Source organism: Phalacrocorax carbo, chromosome 3 (genome assembly GCF_963921805.1).
Source record: "Phalacrocorax carbo chromosome 3, bPhaCar2.1, whole genome shotgun sequence".
NCBI lineage: Eukaryota > Metazoa > Chordata > Aves > Suliformes > Phalacrocoracidae > Phalacrocorax > Phalacrocorax carbo.
In genome coordinates this window covers 128,964,492-128,992,439 of record NC_087515.1, presented here as the reverse complement: position 1 = coordinate 128,992,439, position 27,948 = coordinate 128,964,492, and the positions used below count along the sequence as shown (strand labels likewise).

At 51.1% G+C, this 27,948-nt stretch overlaps 1 protein-coding gene and 1 long non-coding RNA gene across 11 annotated transcripts in view; one reads left to right on the top strand and one right to left on the bottom strand.

Annotated features, from left to right (window-relative positions):
* Nucleotides 1-236: 236 nt before the first annotated feature.
* LOC135312724 (uncharacterized) lies at nt 237-18,022 on the top strand. Of its 6 annotated transcripts, none has more exons than XR_010372403.1 (6): nt 237-427; nt 2,970-3,063; nt 5,902-6,400; nt 8,840-9,020; nt 9,773-11,612; nt 13,974-18,022. It is a non-coding gene; the product is annotated as an uncharacterized LOC135312724 (long non-coding RNA). The 6 variants fall into 6 exon arrangements; XR_010372404.1 differs by having other exon boundaries at nt 238-427; nt 9,773-11,265; nt 11,512-18,022; XR_010372407.1 differs by lacking the exon at nt 13,974-18,022 and adding an exon at nt 3,596-3,774 and having other exon boundaries at nt 241-427; nt 9,773-10,061.
* ASXL2 (ASXL transcriptional regulator 2) overlaps nt 15,667-27,948 on the bottom strand; it is a 127,106-nt gene continuing 114,824 nt past the window's right edge. For all 5 annotated transcript variants that reach the window (XM_064448401.1, XM_064448402.1, XM_064448403.1 and 2 more), the window contains one exon: nt 15,667-26,572. In XM_064448401.1, coding sequence (XP_064304471.1) covers nt 24,146-26,572 — 2,427 coding nt within the window. In that variant the 3' untranslated portion in view covers nt 15,667-24,145. The remainder of the gene's footprint in view (nt 26,573-27,948) is intronic.

Below are 27,948 nucleotides of genomic sequence, written 5' to 3'. Positions count from 1 at the left end.
TCGCCAATCCCAGCCCGCACCTCCCTCACCCCCGTCTCCGCCCCCACCAGCCAATCAGCAGCCGAGGCCACCAGCCCCGCCCTCCTCCCTCTCCGTGCGCCAATCGCGAGGCAGACGCTGCTCCTGCGGCGGACGTGCGTGTGCTCACCCCCCGCGCTCCCCCCCTTTCCCTCAGCCAATCGGCGGCCGGCGCCGTCGCAGCGCGCTCCCGCCTCCGCCACAGCGCGCGTCTCCGCCTGAGTGCGCAGTGGCAGCGCGCATGCGCAGTGCGCGGCGCGGCGGGGACGGTCTGGCCGCGGTGGTGGGACGCCCTGAGGGGAACCATGAGGGGAGCTGGGGCTGTCGCCGGCTCCGGGGCTGCCCGCCGTGCTTCCAGAGCTGTGTGGAGCGTGGAGGCGGCTTCTGAAAGCCATTTAAAGGTCTGGAGGTAACTGTGGAAACGCCGTTCTGAGCCTGAGGCCGACCTGTCGGCGGGACAGGGAGGCCCGGCACGGCTGGGCTCTGGTGGAGCGCTCCGTTGTGTTGCTGTGACTCCAAAAAGCAAAGTCTGGGGGGTGTGTGTGTATGCATCTATATCTGTATCAAACCCCAACAGAACCAGGCGGTCTGGTGCCACTCAGCAGGCGCTCCTATGCGCTGAGCTGTGGCCTCTCTTGCCCTCATCAGTGTGCGTCAAAATCCTGTGGATTTTGTCCACAGGAGCGTTGGTGAGTTTGGGATTGGGCTGAGGCTCCGCATTAGAAAAGGCCCAGGGCCAGGGAGGGAGGTAAAGGCGTGGGATGGAACCTGCAGCAGTCAGCTCACAGCCGGCCCCTCAGCAGCCATCGCCAAAGCAGTCCGCAGGATCCTCCGCTGAAGGTCAGACGCTGCTGTAGTGCCTCAGCTCTGCCAGTATGTCTTGCTGTGATTATACCTTCAGCAGCCTTCGTGGGCTGGGAGGGCGGCTTTGGCTTGTAAGGACACGCGCGCTTCAAGGATGTGTCACTTGTACACAAAGGGAGTTTACTAAAATCACCCTGCTGTGTCTCACAGCTTCCCCCACCAGAGGAACAGCAAGTTTCTCAAATGACAGTCTCCCCTGCTCCATTCTTTGACCATCTGTCCCTGGCTGGATAATGCTATTGCATAGCAATCGGCTGTGTTACAGCTTGGCTTGCTGGCGGCCGATCGCAGTACAAACAGGCACAGCGATGACTGGGATGTGAGCGTGTTCTGAGGAAGATTGGAGAGGATGGGCATCTGCTCCAGGCTGTGCGTGCAGTCTCCCTCCGAGCAGTTTCCCTGTGCGCAAATGCCAGGATTCCTTCTGCAAAATGTTTTCTGTGCCTGTGGGAAAGGAACAGGATTGTTACGCTGTGTGTGGAGAGGAGGGACTACTAACATTTTGCATGTGTGGGAGGGAGATATTTTGTCATGAGGAAACAGGAAAATGAGGAAAAAAGTGCTGCTTAGATGTTCTAGCTAGTGCTGCGTTAATGTTTATTCTGAGCTGTATGTGTGCAAATGATAGTACATGGGGTTTTTTTTCCCCGAATCCTGAACTCAGGCCCACTAGCAGCAGTGGAACCAGATTAGCCAGATGTGGTCTGGAGGGGTTTTTTCTGCTGGCTGCATCTATGCTAGTAAATTAAGTAGCAGTAGGATGTAGGCATTGGCACTGGAATTTGATGGTACTGTTTAACTGTTGGAACAGCTAAGCAACCAGTGTATTTCAGTGTGTATATATAAGCTCCAGCCCAATTACTATTCTCCCAAACATCCTGCAGGCAATCCTGGGCGTCTTGCATGGGGTAGGGGCCATTCCTGGTAGGCACTTTGGGTAGAATCAGCCTTTTGTGCAGTCGGACAGGTTTCAGTAGCATGGCTGCAGCCCATTCCGTGCCATTTGGTCTCACGCCTGTGCATGACCCTGGGGCAGGCTTCACACACTGGTCTGAGTGCAGGTGCTGAATTCACTCAATATGGAGTGGTTTACCCGACAGTTTTTGCAGGGTGTGCAGTGCAGGAATCGTAACCTCTCCTTCTGTGACAGTGCCTTTTTTTTTTGTGGCTTTTTGCTGGACTGACACTAGTACATCCATGCCTTTATTGTACTGGGGAACCCAGAGCTGAACACGTTACGTCAACTGTGATCTCACCAGTCTCGCCTTTCCTACTGCTGATATTTAATTGCATACACTCACCAGTGCTGAGAGAGAGGAAGGATTGCTCCCCTCAATCTGCTGGTTACACTCTGCTTAGTGCAGCCCAGGATGCTGCTGACCTCCTTTGCCCCGAGGGCACGCTGCTGGCCACCAGGACCCCAGGGCCTTTTCTGCCAAGTTCTCTTCCAGCCAGTCATCCACCAGCCTGTGCTGGTACATGGGGTTGTTCCCGCACATGGAGTGTGGGACTTGGCATCACCCTTTGAACTTGAAGAGGTTCCTCTCTGCCTGTTGAGGACGCCTAAATGCTGGCACAGTCATCTGGATGATCAACTGTTTGTGTCCTCTGCAGACTGCTGAGGTTGTACACTGTCCCTTCATCTAGGATCACTGATAAAGGTGTTAAACATCTGGACCCAATACTGAGCCTCAGGGAACACCACTAGGACAAGAGGAACCGGCCCCAGGCTGCGTCAGGGGAGGTTTAGGTTGGGTGTGAGGGAAAATGCCTTCCCTGCCAGAGGGGTCAGGCCCTGGCACAGGCTGCCCAGAGAGGTGGGGGCGTCACCGTCCCTGGGGGGGTTCAAACACCGTGCAGACGTGGCACCTGGGGCCATGGTTTAGGAGGCCTGGGGGTGTTGCGCTGGGGGGTTGGACTTGATGATCCTAGAGGTCTTTTCCAACCTTAATGATTCTATGATTCTGTGATTCTGTGACTGGCCTCCAACTGGACTTTGTGCCACTGATCATAACCTGCTGAGTCTGGCAGTTCAGCCAGGGTTCTGTGCACCTCACTGTCCCCTTATCTAGTTCGTACTTCACCAGTTTCTTCAGGAATATTTTATGGGAGAGACTGAAAGGCTGTGCTGAAGTCCAGGTGAACACCTGCTGCTCCTCCCTCAACACAGATGCCTATCAGGTTGGTCATTTCACTGCAGACGGCTACAAGGTTGGCCAGGCATGATTTTGTCTTCACAGACTACTCCTAATCACCGTCTTGCCTTTCATATGTTTCAAAATGGTTTCCAGTCCTCCAGACTTATAGCAAATACCACTTTGCCAGGAATGGAGGTGAGGCTGGGTCTGCCTTGCCCTTCCTGATTATAGAAGTGACATTTGCTTTTGCCCAGTCCTCGGGAACATCCCTCCATGATGTTCCAGACATAGCTGGGAATGGCCTGGAGCTGGCATCAGCCCTCAGTCCTCCCGAGCGGGCACCAGCGGGGGCAGAACAGGCTGTTCTCTTGCCTTCTGAAGTGCTGTGGGTTGCTCAGTGTAGGTAGGACAATATAGTCACGCTAGCATGTACTTAGTCGCTTGGCTTAAAACCTTTCCTTGACAAAGGGGAAACCAAGCCTGGGCTGGGGCCCAAACCAAAGTCACTGCCTGGGAGGGGAGATTAATGGATATGGTTTGCACAAAACTCTTTCCATTCCTTCGTGGTCTTGCAGCACAGTTGCTTCCAAGATGCCAACATCCGTCTGCCCAGTATTGCTCTGTTCTCAGTGACAGCCTCTCCAAGCCATTCCAGGGGAAAAAGTAAAACAACAAAAAAAGAGGATCCACAGCAATAGCACACAGGATATTTATGCAGCTAAAGAAAAACAGCAGCGGGAAGTGTGCAGAGAGGGTCCGTCCTTATGTAGCGTAGTCCCAAGAAAGTGAGCTGACAGCATGAATGCTGTGTGCAAGAGCGCCCTGTGTTATGGAGGCGCAAGGGCTGAAGCCACAGGTGCAGCGCTCCAGAGCACCCCGGGCAATGTGCTGTGTAGGATCTTAGACCTAGCATGCTGTGGACACAAAGCTTTTTCTTCTGCTTCACCTGGGGACCAGGAGCCGCTTTCTAACATGGATTAGGAAGAATTTAGTCCATTATATAAGATAAAAATGTAAGCACCTGCAGGGTTGGAGGAAGGGTTTGTGAGCGTTAACAGTGCCCTCGTGATGGACTTTGGTGAATAGAGAGACATGTAAATGCCTGCATCTTCTTTGGGAATCTAGCCCCTTGAGCAGGGTTCATATCATCTGACTTGAGAAATCTAAAAATGAGATAAGTCTGATGGACACCTGGGGTCCCTTCACAGTCGAGTAAACAGGTCCCTTAAGACAGCAGTTTATTTGACCTGCCTCAAGCACCTGTCTTGGTGACTGACTTGCCCTCTGAATTCAGTCTGCGTTAACAGCATTCATAACTAGCTCAGGTTTGGACATCTAAATGAAAGATGCCAAAGTTAAGGCAAATTAATCCCATCTCACGTTTCTGCCATGGTATCAGCAGCTAGTGCACGCCACAGCCTCACCCTTACAGGGAACAATTTCTAAAGGAGTGCAGCAGGTACAGCTGTGACTTCCTGAATTGAGATTCCCCAGATTTTTTTTTTTCCCCTGCTGTGTTGAATTTCGATATCCTGCAGTTAACTGAAGAGCTCTGTAAAATGTTGCACTGTGCAGCACTATGTTCAGTCAAGGCCTCTAACATAAGGAAGATGTCAGAAACCAGGAATGAGCTCAGATGAGGGCCACCGTGATGCTTGGGGGGTGCAGCACTTGCCCTGTGAGGAGAGGCTGAAGGACCAGGGCTTGTTCAGGCTGGAGAAGAAAAGGCTGAGGGGGACGTGATAGCCACCACCTTGCTCCTACAGGGAGGCTGTCGGGAAGACGTAGTCACAGGAGGATATTCGTCACGGTGGTGTGTTGCACAAGGATGAGAGAAAATGGGTCTCAGTCAGATGGGACGTAAGGAAAAACTTTATTCCCGCAAGGACAGAGAGGTTGCGTCATCTCCAACCTCGGCTGGCCAGAGCCGTGAGCAACCTGGTGGAGGCCAAGCTGCCCCTGCGCTGAGCAGGAGGATGGACCGGAGACCTCATGAGGTCCCTTTCAGCCTGAATTATCCTGTCGTCCTCTGACGCGCGTGTGCTGCTCTGCAGTCCTTACATCCAATGGGCCACAGTAATTTAGGTTAGAAGGGGCCTCTGGAGGTCATTCTTGTTCAATCCATTACTCAGCTGAGGACCAGATCCACAGAGACTGCTTTAAAGTTAGATTGGACTGTTTCAGTTAGTTTTTTAAATAGTTTTCTCCCTCCAGAGATTCTGGTTTATTTAAGTTATATATTTAAATTTAAAACTTGAATTCAGCTAATGGAGTAGGGGAGCAGCTGTTTATGACGTTTGTCATTCTTTAGCATTTTATTAGAAAATGATAATTTCTTTTTTGGCGGATGGATTTTTCTTAAAAAACCCTCTGGCTTCTTTCAATAATAAAGCAATTTGGTCATCTCTCATTCAGAATTGAAGGAGATACTGTTTCCCAGTGACATATCTTTCTGTTTCATGTTCTTATAATGAAACCTAATTTCCCGCTTCCTTAGGAAAAAATAGGAACAGGAATGTATTCCCATTTTTAAGTGTAGTGCTGGAAAATGAGATTAATTTGTTGATTCTGAGCAGTGGCATAACGCATAGTGTTCCAGCGTCTTTTGCCATGTCTAGGGAGGTCAGGCCCTTGGTATCTCAGCACGTGCAGGACCTGGCCCGTCCATAGGTCTAGTAAAGTACAAACGTGCCTCCTTGCTTTTCTCTGTGAAAGGGGCTGGCAACCCAGAGTAAGTGGAATCTAGCATTACCACTTACACTTAGTGAAATATGCTTAGAAACATCCAATATGACTGAGAATTAAATTTATCATCACCGGTGTAAAATTTATGATTTTTCAGTTAATTGCTTTTTCCTGATGCTGCTGCTTTGTTTTCTAGATGAGGAATAAAGCATAGTTGGAGAACCTGTTTACATCACATCTATGTACTAACTTACTGGTCCGACTGTGTGAGAGACAGAAAATGCCGTACTCAGGAAATAAATATGAAGAAAGTCCCAATGCTTAGAAGCACCCCACTGTCATTTTCAACTGCTCCCCATTGTTACAGCATAGAAATACCGGCGCGTAGAAGCTAAGTATTAAAAAAATCGATTTTCCTGTCAGTTTGTGTACATCCAAATTCTCTTTGGATGTGGGCAGTTGTGTGCATCAAGAGGAGAGTAAAACCCTACAGATACGTCTGAATTCCAAGTGTCATTTTCTTTAAACGGAGAATAAGTGGATTGGAGCTGGTAATATCAAGCAGCTCTTGCAAGCCCTCAACGTTCCTCTTTTGGATGCAGAAAGAGCTCCACAAAAAAGCAGAAGAGGCTGAAGACATTCTTCCGTAGGAGTATGCTTTGATGATACAATTCTGACAGAAGTTTTTGTCACAGGTATGTACTTAGCATTCCAGAGTAGTGGTACTAGTTTAAAAATAGCATGAAATTCGGCATAGGAAATATTTTCCTTCTTGTTGATATCTTCAGTGTCGTCGTACGCCATTTTGTCCAATTGGGAGCAAAGCACAGAAATAAAAGGAAACGTCAGATGGTGTCGCCCCAGATCTGAGCACAAGACTGAATTTGCATTTCGGGGCTGTCACAAAGCGTTACGAGGAACAAAAGCAGACCCAAATGTAGATGACTGTAGATGTAGATGGTTTATAACATTCTTTACTTTTGTGTTCTAGAAGAAGAGTGTCCTGCTTGCTTGGAATACAGTGTTCATGGTGCACAGGAATAAATGGTTCTGAGATTCTGGGATTCTGTGAAGTCTTGAATGGACCTCTTTCTGTCCCGTGGAAAGACAAACATGCCCATTGTGCTTGACTCGTAACGTGGAACATGTGCCCATGACACATACTTGTCAAACCTGGCTTAAAACGCTTCTGGCAATGGGAATCACCGAATCCCAGAATCCCAGGTGGGAAGGGACCTCAGGGACCATCTAGTCCAACCTCTCTAGGCAGAGCACAGCCTAGACAAGATGGCCCAGCACCCTGTCCAGATGACTCTTAAAGGTGTCCCAACGTGGCCGAGCCAACCCCTTCCCTGGGGAGATTATTCCAGTGGTGACTGTCCTCACTGTGAAAAATTTCCCTCTGGTGTCCAATGGGAATCTCCCCAAGGGCAACTTGTGTCCATCCCCCCTTGTCCTCTACGTGGGACTCTGTGTAAAAAGGGAGTCTCTGTCTCCTTTGTAGCTGCCCCCTAAGTACCAGTACACGGTGATGAGATCCCCTCTGAGCCTCCTTTTCTGAAGGCTGAACAAACCCAGCTCTCCCAGCCTATCCTCGTATGGCAGCTTCCCAGTCCTTTGGTCATCTTGGTGGCCCTTCTCTGGGCCCCTTCCAGCCTGGCCACATCTTTTTTGTACAGCGGGGACCAGAACTGCACACAGTGAAATTCACACTCTCCCTAGGCAACCGAGGGCAGTGTGAAATTAGCCTTCCCATTAGAGAGTTCTGTCTGCGCTACTCTTTGTCCTTCCTCCTTTGCATATTGAGCAAGTTGACTCCCATCCTCTTTACAGTTATTTCTAGATTGCTGTGATGTTCCTCAAGCTTTCTCTTCTCACATTTATACAGCAGCCCTCCTTGCAGGGCATGCTTTCTATGCAGAAGTATTCAGCTGCTTTCCTCTGGACTCTTGTCCAGCCGGCCCGCTCAGCCTCGAGCTGTTTCATTTCATTTTTGTGAACCATGGTTCCCAAAACCAGATACATTACCTCAGGCCGGTGCCATCCTGGTACTGTGCTCAGGAAAGAACCTCTTCACTGGTCTCACAAATAATACTGCTCTTTAAGCAGCCCAGTATTCTGATTTCCTTTTTCTTGAGTACGATGTTTGAAACAACTCCTGCATCTTCTTACACAGCACTGCCGCCTGTCCTGTCCTGCTGCCGTAGGCGTGCGGGCGCGTGTTGGTACGTGCACGCACCTGTCTGTGCTGACTGCCGCTGCTACGCGTTTCCTACTGTTCCTTTAAAAACTGCTCAGCACAGATTGGAAGAGGAATCAGAAGATACATCAGCATCTCTTTGCTCTAATGCAGTGTCCCAGCATGTTTTGGAACATGCCCATAACTTCAGTTTAAAAGCCTCTATTCAGAGGCCTCCAGCAGAGAATCGGCTGTTCCGTTTTGTTTTCCATTACTAAATATTCAGCACTAAATGGAATTTTTAAAACAAAATGCCTATTAGGGCCATTCTACTCAGTTCCCCCACGCTCACGATTTAAGAAGCTGTCCCTTGGACCAGCTTCAGGCACAATAGGAGAAGGTTTTCAGTAGCCGTGATGGGGCAGGGCTAAACCAAATCTAACAGAGGTGAAGAAGAAATGGAAACAGAAAAAAGCATTCGAGTTGGTTAAGCTTTGTGTGGGGAAAGGTTGAAGGATTTGCAACGTCAGTAATAATAGAAGTTGCGTAGCATGTAAATAGCTTACTTTTTCCATTATTCTGAAGTAAAAAGAAGTCTTTTCCACAGGCTCTATTTGTCTTCTGTGTGGTTTTCTCAGCAGTACAAGAGTATTAAGGCTTCTGTCTAAAAGAACCGCAAAGAGACAAGACAAGGGGGGCAGTAGGAGCTGCCCACTACAACACTGAGTAATCGGCAGTGAAATCTCAACTAATGCTGAGGCAGCAAACCCAAACCAGAGTCACTGCAAGGGCAGATGTTTTCTCGAAGATAAATTGTGCAAAATATGGAAAAAATTGTGGGGCGGGGGTGGGGAAGAGACAGTGGCACAATCCTTTTATGTCCTTCCCCTTTTACAGCTGTTGCTTTCTTAGCAAAGCGGCAAAATGGCAAAATTTGCTTACAATTCATTTGCAGCCCCTCACGTCTTGAAACAGAGATGTTTCAGAAGATAACCAGTGAATTTAAGATCTTCAGCCGATACTTGGTTTTGATCCAGTCGTTGCCTGAAAATTGCCTGTCTGTTAAACTTGTGAAATCGATGGTGGAGAAAGAAGTTGGTAAGGGGTGACTCAAAAGCGGCACGTTCCACCAGTGGGTGAGTTGGACCCTCTTATTTCTGTGACATCTCCAAATGTGACATAGTGTGCAAAGCTTATTTAATTATTAGAAACACAGAACTGGAAAGAATCTCTTGGATCAAGAACAGCTCCTTGATGCCACTAGTGACATGTCTATAATTCACTTCATGAATTTATAAGGTTTAAAAACTGTTGGATTTGCTACTCGCCCATCAATTAGAAGTCCCCAAATCCTACTTTTGTGCAGATGGAAGCCATTTTCTAACTTTCATTCGGATTTATTCACTGTTCAGAGCACTCCAGTCCTATGCTGGTGTTTCTTTAGTTCCAGCAGTTTTTTCTTTTTTTTTTTTTAATGACGAGCAATAGGATCTACCATAGTTTTGTTTAATTTCTGTCTGGCAGAGTCTCTGTTGCCCTGGTTAGACTAAAAAGCTTCCACGGACCCTGCTGCACCATGAATTCGTGTTCTTCGTTGTGGCTGATCAGGGCTGTGCACTGCACTCTGCACAGGCACGCTTAAATGTGCTAGTACTAGTTACATTTACTTATTTACCAGTTATTTATGTCAAAAATTCTAAAAATAAAACTTACTGGTGGCTAATTTCTAGCTCATTCTGTAGTTTTTTATAGCCTCTGCAGGTAAGGAGCTCTAAATCACCCTTCTGTCATCAGCCGATTTGACAGTGCAGGGTTTAATTCTTCTTCCAGATGGCTTAAACCAACCTTGTCTCAGGTTTGTTTTTCTTTCTTCTCTGTTTTAAAACAGGTATACCACCCAGAACACTCTAAATGTGTATAGCATCCCGGCTTGGCAGCGTGCTGGTGCGTGCCAAATCAGTGGCCTTTTCTGAGGGGACGCGGCGATTACTGGTATGATCAGCTCTCGAGCGTCAGCGAGGGCTCAGTGCTCGTACAAGACAGAAGACCCCGACCCCGTCCCCTGGGCCTGGGTGAGCAGAGCCTCTGCCAAGTCCAGCCGACGATTTGGATGCGAGGCTGACTGTGGCCTGCTAAAACGCCCAGTGATTATATGGAATTAAAGGCTACTCAGCGTACTCGGGTCCTCGTTTCTTACATGCTTCCAAGGTGGTAACCGCCTGCCGACAGATTATGGCTCCTTCCATTAACTTGTCATTAAGCATCCATATTTTGAAATGCTTTCCTCAACTTGGACTCATCTATTTGACATTCTTTTGTGGTGTTGGTCTCAAATAGTTTAACCTTTCTGAATTCCTTTCATAGTTTTTATATAATTTCTCCCGATGAAAGCTGAAATTCCTCTTTGAACGTTGGCTCACTTTTAATTTTATGCTGTATCCCACTGTCGTTAGAAATTATGGCTGATTACCAGATCTGAGTCCAGGAAAAAGCACTTTTAGTACTTTTTTTTTTACTTTAAAAAGAAACTTCTCTACGCTGTTTGTGTAGGTCCCAGTCTACCTTGTAGTCCGTATTACTTTGCTGGATTCCTGAATGATGTGGAAGGCAAAGTCAAGAGTGTTTGGTCTGGTGCTGCCGGGAAATGTCTTATGAAGCACAAAACAGCCCTCCCCTGTTCTGGCAGTTCCCCATTGCTAGTCTTCCATTTCTTCGTTCTTCCCTTTTTCTCTTCTTCCCTCTTCGTTCATGTAGGAGCTGGGTGTTAATTCTGTGTTAAATCCTAAACACGCATATTCACTGTTGATGGCTTTCAGTGTTTCCTGTTTCCTTTAACTAATTTCAACTTGAAGAGCGTGGTTTTGCTCCGTGCCTTTCACCGTTACAGAGCCCACATTTACACGTTAAGGACCCTTTTGAGGCCCGTGCCCTCAGCCTCAGTGTCGTGTTTGCCTTTTCACCATTCCTGGTGTTTTATCTGCAAACTGGTGGTAACTCTTGTTACTTCTGCATGGTTTGTAGTAGATTATATGACTGCTCTACACTTTTTTAACACTATAATCTTCTTGTATCCTTCCTAATTTTGAGCAATTAGCTGATTATCTTCCACAGCCAAGCTGCTACATTTGCCCTTCCTCATTTTTCCTTTTCCTCTCAAGCAGCAACGACAGTGCTTTGTGAACCTCCCAGAGCAGTCAAGCGCCTGTGCTGTCGCTTGTGCGTGATCTCTGGGCACGCAGCGCCATCTGAAGAAGTCTTCAGCAGTCCGAAGGCTCTGCATTTACATCCTCATGTCAACTTTCCTCAACTTTTACGTGAAGTTTTGCTGTACCTGGCTGTAAAGAGAATGTAGTGCAGCCCAGAACAAGTATGACTAAAAGGGTGAGGTTGAGAATGTCCGCGCTGAGAAACTGACTAATGTTTTTGCTATCCTTCTATTTCTATTTACATAATCATGTCAGAATTTTAAATTCTGAATGCAAAATTTTGCACTTCAGCATCGCTCCTAAGCGCCAGAGAAGGGCCTTGTAGCCCCTGTGTATCTGCATCTCCAGCTGCTGGCGCAGCACCCGGTATTTGTGGTCATGCAGTTACCCGCGTGTCACAAGCTGCTCTTCCATCTCTCAGGTACTCCCAGTTAGCACCACCACGGCAACGGAGATAAAGTGGAGGCTGAGCTCAGGAGAGAGGAAACAATCTCTTCTTCTGTTCCTCTTCCGTGTGACAAGGTAATTACCTTGCTCGAGCCCTAAGCATGTTCCTTATCTATCTTTAGAAATGGATTCTGCGGCTTTTCCTTCACTTACAAATTTTTAAAGGCAATTTGGCAGAGAACAGAACAAGCCAGACGATGATTGTGAAATTGAAGCAGATCCTGTTAAAATACAGGTGAAATGTCTAAGTTCAATAGGACGTCCTGTGTATGGCTCCCTCCCTGGGCACAGAACTGTTCACAGCTGACTCATGACTGCAGAGGTATTTGGGGAGCTGAAAGAAAACGGACATGGGAAGGTACGGAGCTCTTAGAATAGAAGTACGAGAGGAAACAGCCCCAAGTTGCACCTGGGGAGGTTTAGATTGGATATTAGGAACAATTTCTTCACAAAAGGGTTGTCAGGCACTGGCACAGGCTGCCCAGGGCAGTGGTGCAGTCGCCATCCCTGGGGGCGTTAAAAGACATGTAGACGTGGTGCTGAGGGACGTGGTTTAGTGGTGGGCTTGGCAGTGCTGGGTTTATCGTTGGACTTGACAACTTGAAAGGTCTTTTCCAACCTAAACGAGTCTATGGTTGGTTCTATGACTGTATCTACCATTTACAAGCAGGCTCCAAAGTCGATGCAGTGGAGGGCGTGCACCCTGCATAACACCACCCTGTCTCCCCAGCAGTGAATAGCCAAATCAGCATTTGGAGAGTCAGTTTGCCATGCGGTCTGCAGGGAGAAGTTCTGAAACCTAGAAAAACAGCAGATGGTGACTGGCTTTATTTATTTATGCCTTCAACTCTTTAAGAGTTCAGGCTTCGCTGTTTCGTAACTGTGGGTTGTGGCCATCCTCTTTCTTCCCACGGGTCACAGGGGAGATCTACAGGGCTAAAAAAAGATTAGAGTCTTATTTTTTATTTAACAAGATATAGCAATTGATTAGTTACATGGATTAAAAAAGAGAAGACTAAAACTCAAGCAAATAAAGCCCAGTGATGACACTGAGCTGAGCGGTGCAGTCGATTTGCTGGAGGGAAGGGCTGCCACCCAGAGGGACCTGGACAAGCTGGAGAAGTGGGCCCATGTGAACCTCCCAAGCTTCAACAAGGCCAAGTGCAGGGCCCTGCACAGGGGCCGGGGCAGCCCCCGGGATCAATCCAGGCTGGGGGATGGAGGGGTGGGGAGCAGCCCTGCCCAGAAGGACTTGGGGGTGCTGGGGGGTGAAAAGATGGACACGAGCCGGCAGCGTGCGCTCTCAGCCCAGACCCCCAGCCGTGCCCCGGGCTGCATCCCCAGCAGCGCGGGCAGCCGGGCGAGGGAGGGGGTGCTGCCCCTCTGCCCCGCTCTGTGAGACCCCCCTGCAGCGCCGCCTCCAGCTCGGGGCTCCTCAGCACGGGACAGACACGGGGCTGTGGGAGCGGGGCCAGGGGGGGCACAGAAATGCTCCGAGGGCTGGAGCCCCTCTGCTGCGAGGCCGGGCTGGGAGAGCTGGGGTTGTGCAGCCAGAGAAGGGGAGGCTGCGGGGAGACCTTATTGCAGCCTTCCAGTACCTGAAGGGGGGGCCGTAGGAAGGATGAGGATGGATCCTTTATCAGGGAGTGTAGGGATGGGATGAGGGGTGATGGTTTTAAACTGAAAGCCAGTAGGTTTAGATTAGATATTAAGAAGAAATTCTTTACTGTGAGGGCGGTGAAAGCCTGGCCCAGGCTGCCCCGAGAGGCGGTCGATGCCCCATCCCTGGGAACACCCAAGGCCAGGCTGGACGGGGCTCTGAGCAACCTGCTCTGGCTGAAGGTGTCCCTGCTCACGGCAGGGGGTTGGGCTGGGTGGCCTCTAAAGGTCCCTTCCCACCCAACTTCCAACCCCTTCTGTGACTGAGCTGGAACAGCAATAATGTGAATAATGAATAGAACACAGTAGATGAAAAAGCAGTGCCAAGGACATGACATCACTTCTAACACAGCCATAACAATGAAAGGAATAGTTTAAAATATTCATAAATATTATGGAGCTCTAAAATCAAGTGTTTTATTCACGAACACTATCTGGACACTCCTGATGTCTGAAAAAAAAAAAAAATTTAAAAGTCTTATTTAGGAAAAGGGGACCATCAGGGGCTCCCTGGAGCATGAAGCCCAACACATCAGTAGCGACAGACCACCCCTGTAGCTCCGTGTATTCTCTGCTGGTTTACATTTTGTCACACAGCCGCTGTCTCCCAAGGTCTAGCAAGGCTTATCCACAGCTCGTGCGGCCCCATTGTCCTTGCACCAGTGCTGAGCAGCTGCTTTGCCCCCTTAATAGTTGTCCTGGTGACAGACAGCCTTTTACCTTTCGGTTTTTAACTCGGGCTTCTCACCACGTCGGAGCCTCTCCCTGATTATTCAGCAGCCTTTCAGTGCCCTTGTTCCAGCGTGGCTAGCCTGCCCTGCCCGCGGGCGAGTGGCACCACGCGGCGCATCTGCCTGCCCTCACGGAGTTCGTCGCTGCTGGCAGTACCGCACTTCCAGAACTGCTTCTCCTTCCCAGGGCTGACTCAGACCGACGGCTTACGATCACAGGGTAAGACTGATTAATACACCCAGGGCCTTCTCTCCCCGCCCCAGTTACTGCGCACCCACTCCCAGAGCAGAAGCTTGTGTTAGTTGTCCCTGAACACCTTGAGACGTGGGTGCGCATGGCTGAATGTCACGTCACGGCTTGCTTGAGCTGGGCTTTCCCACGTCCGCATGCACGTGTAGCCCAAGTTTGTGTCATCGGCTCAGTGTGCTGGGATACTCCCAGCTTTTGGGGCAAGTGTCACTGATGAAAGGCCTTAGAAAGATGCACGTCCAGACCGGCCCCTGAGGGATTCCACGAGGCTTCTCCATCCAACCTGGTACCCTCCTTTCAGCGCTACCTGTTAAGCCCCTTTGAACCAGTTCTTTTACTTTATATTTATCTCCTCAAGTTTTATTACTGATTTCCCACATAACTGTTTCTTGTATCATTTTTACTACTGAAGATACCCCTTATTTTATCTGATGAGAAACGATTTATCGTGCCACGCACCGAATTAGTCTGCACACCCCTTGGGCGGGAGCGCGTGGCTTTGTGTCCCACTTAGCAGCACGACTTCAGCATCAGAACTGCCGGGGCCTCGCGTACGACTGATGTAAGCGCCTCTCAAATGCCGGCAGCGCCGTGCGGCACAGGCTGCCACAGCTCTCCTGACGCTGCCGGTACCTGAGCTGCGGCGCCTCTGTCGGCCCTTTCAAAAAGCCATCGCCTGGTTGCGGCGGTGCGAGTAACGGCATCCTCAGTGAGCACAGGAGGAGTATTACTGCTGCTTTGGGCGGGGTTTGGGCCGCGCCTGAAGAGTATCGCTAATCATCGTTTCTTCTTTTCCTCTTTTTGCGGTCTGTCTCTACGTGAGGTGGTAGAATTGAGGGGGGGTGTCTGCTAACGCTACGTCAAACTCAGCGGGACGTCTTGTAGTCGCTCTTTGCAGGACGCAGATTTCTTTATGGCTCTTTGCTTCTCCATTTTACGGTCACTCTTTACGCTCCTGACATGATTATTCCCACGGGCAGGTTCACAGCCCCGTCACGGTACCTTTCCACACTTGAAATAGAGATTGTTGCTAGTTCTAATATATTCCGAGAAAAGAAATCCCAGGCTTCCTACACATTCCCAGGCGCCTCAGTCCCGCTGATTTTACTGACGTTAAGTGCAGTCAGCGTTTACCTGTCAGAAATCCACAGAGCCGGCTACAGAGCTATTTCTCCGAGTCCCTCCGTGTGAGAGAAACCACGGTGCCACCACCTGGCACAGGTCTCTGCCTGTTCCTCTCTTTCTCCCAAACCTACGGTTCAACGCCCCGAAACGCTTCAGGGCCCCAAGACGTGAGGCTCGAGGGAACTGCAGTGTTTGTTAAGGCTTTGTATTAAACCAAAGTTTTCCCCTCGAAATGTGTCGAAAAAATTTTCCAGATGTCCTCAGCTAATAAAGCCAGAAAAATGTAGTTTGTTGTCATTTATCAGGGCCCCATGAGAGACAAAGGTAATCGTTGGAAAATCAACATTAGCAGTACTAGCGACCATAAAATCATATGCTTTTTATTTAACATAAAATGAAACATTAGGAGAAAATACACATTTGTCCATGTGCTGAAGAACTACTGTATTTTACATTCATTTATAAAGCAGGTAGTTTTACATGACAAAAATAAGTGAGAGGAAGAGGAACAGAATCCGCAATAAGACGGAAGCCACAGGGCAGGCTTTTGCTTGTCAAAGTGCTATCTCCTAAGGGCACACAGATCTTCAAGTGACAGGTTAGGAACGGGCTGGTTTTAGCGCTCCTCAGATCCCTCGTAATGCTGGTGAGAAGCTAAGGTGGAATCTTATACAGCAAAATGAGTGGAAAAACTCGTTGACAAATCGCCCTTTGCCAAAATGCATAGCTGCAGCACGGCGGACCGCGTTCGTCCCTGCTGTATTGCGCCTTTGCTCGAACCGGCCCGTGAGGTTTTCTTAAATGCCTAAAAGTTACGTTACTGAACTACAATTGCTTCTTTTTTTAATTATTGTTTTCCCCTTACAAACCTCGCCACGGTTCTTATTTCAGTGTGACTTTGCGAACGGGCTGCGATAGGGTTTGGGCTTACAGTCGCGCAGAAGATTTGCGGCAACGGAAGGTGCTGCGAATCCAGCGAAGGCGGCTCTCTGTGGGGGTGCCCTTGGCACGCCTCTAGACGCCAGAGCGCGAAAAACCCGACTGAACGCTCTGCCCCTGAGGCTCGGGGCCACGCCTGGCCCGCCCAGCTGCAGGTGGGCTAAGAGCACCCGCACAGACGGGACAGTTCAAGTCGCGTCAGTCGGGAAACAGTCCCGCGGCAAGCTGCCGTAGCTGTGTGGTACTTACGTGTTTCCAGGCCCGCCGTGCCTGCGGGGCCACGCTCCTGGCCTCTGGGCTGCGGGGAGCCTGCAGGCCCGGCCTCCGCACGTTACAGCCCCGGCCTCCACGCGTTACAGCCCCAGCCTCCGCATGTTACAGCCCGGCCTCCGCACGTTACAGCCCCGGCCTCCACACGTTACACCCCAGCCTCCACGTGTCACACCCCGGCCTCCACACGTCACACCCCGGCCTCCGCATGTTACAGCCTGGCCTCCACGTGTTACAGCCCTGGCCTCCACACGTCACACCCCAGCCTCCACACGTCACACCCCGGCCTCCACGTGTTACAGCCCGGCCCGGCTCTTCCAATACAAAATCTATAACGCAGCATCCGAGAAGTCTTAACTGAAAGGTACGGGAGACAGTCGGTTTTACGTTTTAAGTCGGGACGGGAAGGAATGGGAGATGCAGCAGTACCAGGGGAATAAGGAATGTTTTTTCATTTTAAAAAAGTGCAGCAGATCAAAACACGTTGCTATTATATATTTTGTCTAACCCATATACCTTAAATACGAAAACAAATACAAAAGCTGTTAATTCTCAGGCCTGTGGTGACTTTGCAAGGTGAAACGCCACCAGAAGACCGAGGTGAAGCTGGTCTTGCTATGTACACTTCCTACCCAAGCGCCAGCCGTGCGTCGGTGCGCGCACGCGCACACGCAGCTGCGCCGCCCCCGCCCCCACGCATACGCGCCCCCAGGCCGCGGGCTTTCTCATAGTGCAACTGTTTATAGAGCGAAAGCCCCGCTCCGCGGGCCGGCGGCAAGTTTTGACCAAGTATCGGGTGCCACGGTCTGTTTTTTCTCAAGAGATTCCTATAACAATTGTAGCAGTATAAAAATACCAGTGGCCTGCCTTTTCACGGTTCGGATTTGTACTTTTAGACCGTGACTCATTAATGCGTCTTCTTTCCCCACATTCAGTTTCCTTCCCTGTAAGTCCCAGCAACAGAGAGCCGCTGTAAACACCTCCAATTTACAGACAGGATTCCTGCAATCGCTTGCTGGAGGAAGTGGAATAGCGTAAATGTCATCTGAGACTCGTCCGAGCCAAAGGGGGCATCACAGAGAAGGGGCCGCACCGTGCCGCCCGCCCCGGGGGCCCCTTCGCCTCCCTGCGCGCTCTGGGCGCACAACCGGGGCCAGCAATGGCAGGGCGGCCCATCTCCTCGGCTTTCAGAAACGGGGATGTACAGAAGGAGCCGTTACTTGTTGTTTGCTCTAATATAGTTCCGCGACGCCGCGCCAGGAGGCCGGGGTGTCTCAGCTTCACCTGAAAGCGCCGCTGCCTCCCCACCTGCACCCCTTCGGAGCCCGGCCCGCCCTGCGGCCGCCCGGTGCTGCCTGCGCCTATCAGATAGTGGCGGCTCAAGCAGGGCACCTCTAGGATCCCGTTCCTCATAAGCACTCGCTCCGTTTCTAGTAGCTGCAAAGATGTATCATCCTCTATGGTGCGGCTTTCGCCAAAATTCCTGCAAAGTAAAAAAAAAACAAACCAAACTCTGCTTTGATAGTGTTTCCTTGAAATCACTGGACTTTTGGTGTATTGTTTGCATTCCCAAGAGCGCCGTAAGATGCTCACACGAGAAATCCAGCTATTTATGAAAATTTCAGTGGCACAGCAAAACTGAGTAGCTTCTGGTTTGGTTTTGGTTGAGTAGCTTCTGTCCCAGTCTGTCTCTTTGGCTATAAAGGCAGCATTGCGTGTATAAAAGATCCACCTCACCGTCTTGTCCTCCCACCATAGATTATTCCGGGTGGGTACGAGGCGCAAGGGACGAATCTTAACGGAAACACAAACAGGACACAGGACTGAAAACGGTCAGTACGCGCTACCTGAAACCGCCGAACTCTTCGGGAAGTCATTTGCTCCTGAACCTCTGGCTCCTCCGCTACCCTGCAGCTGCTCGCCGCAGCTATGCCGTGGCGCGGCGCTCGCGCCCTCTCCCTCTGTCCTTTTCCTTTGTTCCTAAACACCAGTACATGCTCAAATCCAACCAGCTCAAATGCTTTTTAATACATTGAAAATGTAAAATAAAGAATATATGAAGTACATACAGTGTATATATACATATTTCAAATACTTAAAATTCTTATGTAAAATACGATTCTTCTATATCATTTGTGTAAAAATACATTTTAAAATGGTGTTGACTCGATTTTTCTGTACATACTCTCTATTCCAATTTAAGTCCCTTTTAGAAAGGCAAAAGACAGACAAAGGTTCCGTATCTCCTAAGCTGTGGTTACAGGCCTGTCGCCAAGACAAGAAAAGCACGTGGTAAACGGTATTGGATTTCTTCTTTTTAAGAATTCCCATTTTTATTGCATTAATGGAAAAAAACGGAATCTTTTCAGTTCTCCTCCTAGTAAAACTGCTCTGGGCCTTGCTGAGGAACTACATACTCCCGATACCCTGTTTATCTAGTTCATAAATCATCCTTTGTCAATTTTTTTTTTTTACAGATACTAAAATATATATTACTTAAAATATATTACTGTAAGCTCTTAAAACCGATCTTCAGTTATATCAAATGTATAGCATTAATTAAAAAAAAAAACAACCAAAAAACAAAAAACCCAACCTAGGTAACACAGAGAGTTCTGGATGTCATCATCCTCGCGAACGCTCCCGCTCTTCGCCCCGGGCGGCAAAGAGCCCCGACGCCCGCAGGGACGCGGCCGGCCGGGCCGCCTCCGCGGCAGCCGGTTAGCGGCGGGCGCTCCCCCACGCCAGCCGCAGCAGCGGCCCGGCCCCGCGGCCGCTGAGCCCCGCAACGCCGGGAGGCGGTTTGGGCGCACGTGCCGTCCCGTCCCTCCTTCCGCCGCTGCACCCACGTGGGATTTTGTGACGTGGGAGCCTGGAAGCTCAGAGCAGCGCCAGCCTGGTCGGCCCTGGCCGGGGAGAGCGGAGCAGCCTCCCCCGCTGTGCCCGAAAGCAGCAGAGCCAGCGGGGGCGAAGCCAGGCGCTCAGGGCCAGGGCCGGCTTTCAAGAGACTGAGCCTAAGTAAAACTGCCAAGTCAAGAAGTTCCCCCAGCGCTTCAAGCGCTCCTGGTGAGGCAGCTCCAACGCGGAAAACTACGGGAGACGGTTCCAATGAAGAAAACTGCCGGCCTTTCTGGGGAAAAGACCCCAGCCCGCTTTTCTCCAAGCCACGGTGCTTTCAGACACTCAAGCACGCTCTGCCCCAGCCCCGCCACCGGCCGCGCGCTCCTACCGCCTCTCCCGCCACCGGCACGGCACGTCCGCGTGGCTGCGCGGCGCTGAAGACTGACCGCCTCCGGAGGACGCCCGGGCTGGGCCGGTGCTCGCGGGTCGGTGGCCCCCCACCTTCCACCGGTTTAAACGAGCCGTCAGACCGAGCCTCCCCGCAGGAGGGAAGCTGGAGCCTCCCAACGCCACCCCCTCCTGCGGCCTGCCCGCCCGGCAGGGCCCGGCCCCGGGATGGCCTTTGCCGCCGCTGACACGGTGCGAACGCCCCGAGGACCCCGCCTGGCTGCTGACCTGACCGGGAACCTGCTGCCCATCGGCCATCTCTTACTACCGTAAAAAAGTTACAACTCCGCTGACCAGCGTTAACTGTTAAGCATCTTGGTTTTTCCTTTTGATTTAAGAAGGGACAACTTCACACCTAATTCCTTCCCCGTGCTACCAATCCCTCAGAACCCGAACGCGCTCGGAGCCGCCTTCGCTCCTCCGTTGCAACAACTTGTACGTGGGGGCGTTTGCACTGGGGAGACAAGCTCCGCTGATCAGTCTGTGCTTCTAGTTCTCGTGCTGCAGGACTCAGATGTGGCCCCAAAGGGACAGTTTAAATCTGAGGGTCTTTTCTTACTCAAGTTGCTTTTACTGCCGCAAACGTGGTTTTTGACATTAGGCTTTGAAAACATTTTATCTCGGATTTTTTTTTAATGACAGCGTTTACCATAGTGCTACTAATTTAATACCCGCGGAACTAAAGTCTAGCTTTAAACTACGTCACGACATCCCTTCTGTTGGTAAATCCAGTGTGAAGGCAGGTTTATCGTCTTGCTGGAGGGACAGCGGGGAGGGCAGATGATGGGAAGAGTGGGGACTGCCGGGAGGAGCCCCAGCAGTAAGGCAGCGGCAGGCTGATCCCGCGCAGCTCCTCTACAGGCTGCAGGATTTCCCCCTTCTAAAAGACATTATTCGATAACCAGCACCGTAAAACAGGCAAAGCTTTCGAGGTTTTCTGTCGACCTGTACTTATAGTGATTATTAAACTGAGCCCCATTATTTCTAATGATTTCCTAACTACTTAATGCCCTCTTGCAAACCTGTGGAGATTGTTCCATCAAGTTGCACCTAGTAGCTCGTAGCGTATGTTAAAATCAAAGACATGCAGTTAAAAGAATTTGATTTCTTAAAAAGAAATAGAATAAAAGTAGCCCAAGAAAAGTGCTGATCTGTTAAAATACAACTAAGGCACTGAACAGAGTTGTAAACTTCCAAGGCACCACGGGAGACGCCTACGCATCCCGACGCGCGCCTGGAGCCACGGGGATCCTCCCGCTCACCGAGCACCCCAACCCGGTCGGCCTCGGCTCGGCTCGCCTCGCGACGGCCGGGCAGGCGTGCTTCCTGCAGGGCCGCTCGGCAGCGGCAGCTTCTCGCGTTCCCGAAGGAGGCTCGCAAGAGGCGTGGGCGGCACAGGAAGCCGAACCCACGCGCGCCAGCAGACGCCCGTCGGATTCAAAGGGAGAACCAAGCTGGAACCGTGCTCGGGGCCGGCGACTGTTCTACAAAATGCCGAGAGGAGCAACGACACAGCCTTTCCCAGCAGCGGCGCAGCGGGCTGCAAAGCCCGCGAGCGCTAGGAGCAAGACGGCCGATCACAGCCCGCTGCTCCCTCATCATCTCCTCCTTCCCCGCCTTAAGCAGCCTCGTCAGCCTAGAGAAATGACACCGATCAAAGCCACGGTGTGACCGGAGCGGATCCAATTTTGCCAGCGAAACCTCTTTGCTCTTATTTGAGGCAAGAATGAATTTTTCAGTTTAATTTGCAACTAGCAACAATCTTTAAACGGGATTATACTGGGGGATCTGTCTTAGGCGGGCACGCGTGTCTGAGGACAGCACCGCTGTAACCTCTTCCGTGTCTAGGCAAGGCTCGAGTTAACACGGAGCAGACAGACCCTGCTCTCAGCACCCGGCTCCCCAGCGGACGCAGCTTGGGGCCGCTTCAAACCCATCCCGAGATCTAAAAAAACGGCAGAAATTCCTCTTGCGGAACAAGAGGTGGGAGCAGGCAGGGCCGGGCGCTGCCCCGAGCGGTGCCGAGGGACGAGGTTACCCTGTCCAGCGTCGGGGGACGTAACGGGAGAAGCCACCCACGTCACCGCTCTGCCCCTCTGCGCCGACGGCAGCGGGTTCCCGCACGCCGGGGGGCGGTTCTGGGGCTACGACCACCGCCAACGCGCGCGCGGTATGCACGAGAGAGCAATTTTTTGTGTAATTTCTTTGAGATTTCAGTTTTGGATTAAAAAAGATGGACTTTATTTCTAATACTTAAATCCTCTTCGCCACTGGATGTCTGAGCAGCGATGCATAATTAGAAAGCAGGGGTCACGGCTCCCCGCTAAACGTGAGATGAGCAAAACAGAGACCGAGATCCGCTGCAGCTCTCGCGAACTCCCGCGCGCTCATCCTGCCGTGGAGGACGCCACGCTGTGCTGGACAGGGAAGGAAACGCTTCTGTTATGACGTGATTAAGTCTGCGACTCTCTTTTCTTTGTCGCTACCAAAGAAATCACCTCCCGCTCCTTGGAAAAACGCACTGCTTCACAGGCAATTATTTCTGGTCTTTACCGAGAGCCGGGCTCCCAGGCGAGGAGAGGGGAAAGCAGCCGTGTAGCCAAACGGTGAGAAGAAAGGAAGGCTGAGGACCCCAGCTCGCAAACCAGCTGTCCCTCCCACCTATTTTGTTAATATTGCTTCATCGTAAAAAGGCCTTTGGATTCAAAGTGAATTCAGTGCTTTTCCATCAAAAAGATACATAGATCTGTTCCCTGACCGAGATGCAGTATGGCCCCCCCGCCCCGAACAGCGACAACATGGGACTGGACGTGGTTAGTGAACGCGATGCTCTTCGTTGCGCAAGAGGAGTGACACAGAGATCCTGGATGCGACGCGGGCGTGCTGCAATTCGTCAAAATGCGGGTGGGCGCGTGCTTCGCTAGCCAGCCTGTCGTCAACTCCTCTTGTTGAAAACAGAGTACCTTTTGTAACTGCTTTAATTCGGATTAATCGAAATGAATGAATGCACGAACAGCGAGGATGAGCGTCGCTAGCTGCGTCCTGCCGTCAGGAACGAGGGGTGCGGTGCAGCCCCCCTGCCCCAGCCCCCCCGCCCGTCTGCCCCAGCCCCAACACAACCCCGGACCTCAACTGAGCAAAATCCAAGCTGAGCCAAGCCTGATTTGGTATTTATAACACAAAGAGACACCCACAGCGGGCTAATGGTGAGGCCCAACAAGACACTTGTTCTCCTTTCCCTACACTTAGCTAAATATAAAATCTTCTATAGAAATTAGACACATCTGACTATCGTGGAGGTCTGAGTGAGCACAGTAAGCTTCCTAGGAAACAGCAGGACCGAGGGTGACACCTAGTGCACTTCGCTTGCGTCGTGTGCCGTAACGGCCGACGGCGCGTGACTGCGGGCTGGCGCTTTCCCGCTCACTCAAAAAGCCTCAGAAAAAAAAGCAGGTTTCTGCCGAGTCCTGACAGTCCAGAAACAAAACGCGGTTCGGCACATATTTGTGACCTCTGCTTTAAATGGTTCCTGGGATTACCGATAATCACGGTTACTGAGTTGCTTTAGTGATTTAAATTCTTGAATCCTATGGTTAGTACAGTTGCCTTTTCCTGTATTCACCAGTAGCAAATCGAGACACTACCTTCCTTAAAACAAGGTTACTGCAACTGAGTCCTCCTTGAAGAGGAGAGGATATGCAAATCAAAAACGCCAGCCAATATTGCACAACCCAGTATGCCTTCTGGAGACTGCCAGGTCACGAGTGAAAGGCAATTGCTTGGAAGGCCGGAACGACGTTAATTAATGCCTTCCCATTCTGAAAAAAAAACTGAACTAAAATTCAGAGCAGCAAAGCGAGCCCCGTTCCGGGGTTCCCGCTTCGGTGCTCCGTGATCAGTCAGTACAAACGCTTAGCTTCTTGATTATCCAGTTCTTCTCTTTGTCCAGAGAAGACCAACAGGCTATGGTTTTGCGGGGGGTTCGTTCCCCCATCTAGAGCAGAGCTCAGCAAACATGCTGGAGAGCAGGCTGGGGTTAATGAAACTGCAGTACAAGTCAAACACTATCTCCTAAAAGATTGAAAAAATATTTTTAAACAAAATAATGTGACATATTTACATAATTCCTTAAGTGCAAACTCTTGTCACAATTCACGTAGTTGAGCTCAATTTCGACTCACTGTACAAGAAGGTGCTCTTTCTTTAATGAAAGAAGGACTCTACTCTGTATTCCTGATTCAGTAACGTGTCTCTTGTGCAAGGCAGTAAATTTCCTGTTTCTTCCCAACATACTTCCGAAAGCTAAACCGAACCCGAGCCATCCTCTTCCCCGCTTCCCCTCCCGGTTACCGCACGACGAGGCAGGAGACACAGAGCTTAGAGGGGCCAATGCAATCATCATGGCAGAAGGCGCCGCAGCCCTTGCACATGATCATGGCTTTCAACCTGCAGTAACATTTGGAAGGGGAATCCTCCATGCTGTTGTCTTCAGCGAAGGCTTGAACGGGGATGGTCTGAGCGTGGGTGCCAGCGCTCATGGCCTGGCTGGTGGGAATGGTGGTTACCGTCACAGAAAAGGACATGACGTTCCCCATGCTGCTGGACAACTGGTTGCATTCAGAGAGCCCGCTCATAAGGGACCCTTGGTTCACGTCCGGGGAGGTGGAGACGTTTATCGTCCCGCTGTAACTGGGCCCAAGGAGCTGCGCTGCGGTGTTTCCAGACAGCTTTGGAGCGTGCGAAGGAGAAAGCAGCGGAGGCTGCTGCTGCGCAGAGTCCAAGGACGGTACGGAAGTACTGAAGAGCTCCGGACCGCTGTGCATTTTCCCCCTCATTGCGTGTGCCATTTGCTCTTGAGCGGCTTGAATGAAATCTCGCGCTAGCGTAGTGCCGTCAAATGCCTGAACGCTCTCCTTGCTGCCTGCCGCTTGCTGAGACGCGGCTGCTTCCGTCTGCACGGCCTTTTTAGCAAGGGTGCTGTAATCCGAAGAATTTGCGCCGTGTGACACCCGTTCTTTCTCACACTGAGCAGGAACCTGGGCAGCCTGGGGCTCCTCTTTTACGCTGACACGTTCCCGTTCGTCGCCAGTACTCTCGTCATCCACATCTCCTTCATCGCTGCTGCTGCCGTGGCCGGCTACCTCCTCACATTCCCCAAACTCTGTTTTGGGAGCGTCAGCAGGACTGTTCAGACACAAGCGGTTTTCAGGGTTCAGGGAGAAGCCTCTCCTCAAGCTCTCTGAACCACGACCGTAGGTGGAAATGTTGAGCAGATAATGACCAGACATAGCAGGCTTGGATGTCCTTCTGCCCGTGAAACCCAGCATAAATCTCTGGCTGGTGGAGCTGTTTTCTAACTGGAAACCTGAGTGAGTGAGGTTCAGTTGTGAAGGCTGAAGGACTGGCAACAAATTCTGCCTCTGGACCCTCTTGATGAGGGTCTGAAGGATCTGCTCCTGGGTTGTTTTGCTGAGCGCCTCGTGGCACTGGTGCTGGTCAAGACCGGGGTCCTTTCCCGAGGGGAGCGGAAAGGTCCTTGGAATGTGAGGCAGAGGCCTGTTCTGGGAAAAGATCTTCCCAAGCTGTTGTGTGGGTAAACCCGATTGTCTTTCGGCACCCTCGGCCCCAGTGCCGTTCCCCGCTACGCTTGTAGCGCTGGGCGCCGCTGCTGCCCCTTTTTCTTCATGAGAAGCTAACGGGACCGTTTTCATCTCCGCTTTGGTGAGAGGCTTCGGCAGGATTTGCTCCAGAGGGACGCTCTTGCCTTGAAGAAGCTGAGTGACCAGAGGGTTGTTAGCAGGAATACTGGAGCTTGGTTTTGGGAGAGCCCCACTTGAGCTCAAACTTGCGTGAGTTTTAAGGCTAGGCGCGACTGACGAAGCGTGGGAGGGGGGGACAGACGTAGCAGATGGGACCACACCTCCAGCCTGGGCTTCCGAGCGCGAGGACGTTAGCGAGGGCGTCAGAGGGGAAGGAGATTTGCCTTTAGGAACATCTAAGCTGGTCCCACCTAAGGCCGTAGGTGCTACCTTAGTTACGTTTGTGTTGGTATCTGCTGCCGACACCGTGACACAGACTGTTCCATCCCTGACGGCTGGTGCCCCGCAGGCCTGGCTTGGACCTGCCGGAGCAGAAGGTGCTTTCTCTTGTTTGTCACTGCTACCAGCATGTGGGGGGCCGGCGGCCTGACCGACCGTCACACCCGGGGGGCTCTGTTTTATTCTGTTGGTTTTCTCTAATGCCGATAGCGCGGAGGAGGAGGAGGAGGAGGAGGAGCTGGTGCCTGTACTGCTGGCTGCAGTTCTGGACGGCAGCGTGGAAGTTTGCTGTAGTTGTGCTCTAGAAGGACTGTGAGGTGGGGCCTGGTCCGCGGCCTGGGTCTCCATTTGGGTATGGGCCCCTGGGCAATGGGGAAGGAACCTTCTCGAACTTCCCCCGCTTCCAGTTCCTGCCAGTTCCAGTGCGTTCCCTCGAATTCCAGTTTCGTTGGTTCCGCCTGTTGCTGCGTTACCCTTCTCTCCTCCCCCGCCCGGCGGGCCCCCGCCACCGCCTGGGCCCGGCCCGGGGACGGCCCCCCCCGCCGAGGCGGCAGCGGCAGCGGCTGCGGCGGCGGCGGCTGCCCTCTGAGCCTTGGCCTGCTGGGCTTTTGCCTTGATGTCTGCCAAAGTTCTGGCCCCGGTTCTTCCCGGACTGGTGAGCGAGAGTGGGAAACGTGCCCTGGGAGAGACCTGGCCCGCAGGAAATGGCATCGGGGAGATTCTGGAAACAGGAATCTGGAAGAGAGGAGGAGAAAAGCACAACTGAGGTGTGGGGAACACTTAACACACGTACAGGTGTAGTCCTAGAGAAACAGTCATCGTTCTGGAGAAACCCCTCACCTCCCTCACTTGAGATAAGTACTGCAAGACGCGTACGATCTCTCGATGTCCGACACACCTATTTTAAGCCTGTTACAGCCTCAGTGCTGCAGGCGGGAAGCTCATCCCCTGCAGCCGCAGGCCGGTACATCGCACGCCGTTACTCAAAATCCAATCAAGCTCCCTCGGAAAAAGCTGCGAGGTGCTTCAGAACTCAACACCTGGCATCCCTTATCTAAGCTTCATACTTTTTTCATGTCATTTATACCCTTTTCAAGGTTTGTATTAACATTCTGCTTGATTTTGTGTTGCTTTCCCCCCCTGCGTATTTACACTTGTCTCCTCAGTGCAATAATACTCTCTCCACTGTGTCTCTGTAGATGAAAGGCCAATATTTCAGTCCTTTCTTCTAAAACAGGTTCTCCACTCCCCTCCTCACGCCACTTTACTTTCTGTGGGTTTGTTCTCTCTAGAATGTAAGCGATGAGAACGGGGCACTAACGTCAGTGCTCTTCGCTCTCCATCGCCAAGATTCAAGGTATTTCGGGGTGACATTTGTTTGCACAATACCTCGCTGCCTCCCACTCATCCTCCATTAGCCAGCGCAACACTTCTTTCTTTTCTGAGGAATGGCGTGTCTTCTACCTTACAGGGGTAACTATTTTTGATCGCCCTTAAATCCACCCTATTATTAAATCAAATCCCATGTTTTTGACACCAGAAGGCCAACCATTCTTCCTGTGTGATACCTCAGGTCTCCTCTATTGACAGGTTTCCCCCAGTTTTGTGTCACTAACCAATTTTATTAACGCTTTCCTACCTTTGGGCTACGCTCGTTAACTCAGGGAGAATAATGAGCCTTTTTTGAAATGCTGTGTTCGTACACTTCCTAGGGTAAAGGAATCTTCATAGGAGAGGAGGATTCTCGGGACATACAGAAATACAGAAATGAAGCTGTTTCCTTTTACAGCTTCTGCTGAAGGTCCCGAACCAGGGAGCTGAACTTCAGCCAGAGCAAATTCTGGCAGAAGAAGCCCAGGCCCTATTCTATGGAAACCAAACTTCTCTATTCATACAGTCACACACGGTGGTAAAAAATGTTCCTGTGCTGGTGCATCCGCTTGTATCTACTGCCGAGCCCAGCGTCACTGAAGAAAGGCTCAGTGTCACCTGCATGCTCGTTACTTACCGGCAGGGCAGCTCTGGCAGCCTCGCAGCTGGTGTGCGCTCCCGGCACCTGGACCTCAAGCGCCCGAGGGCTGCGCTGTCCAGGCCAAAGTGCAGCATCTCTT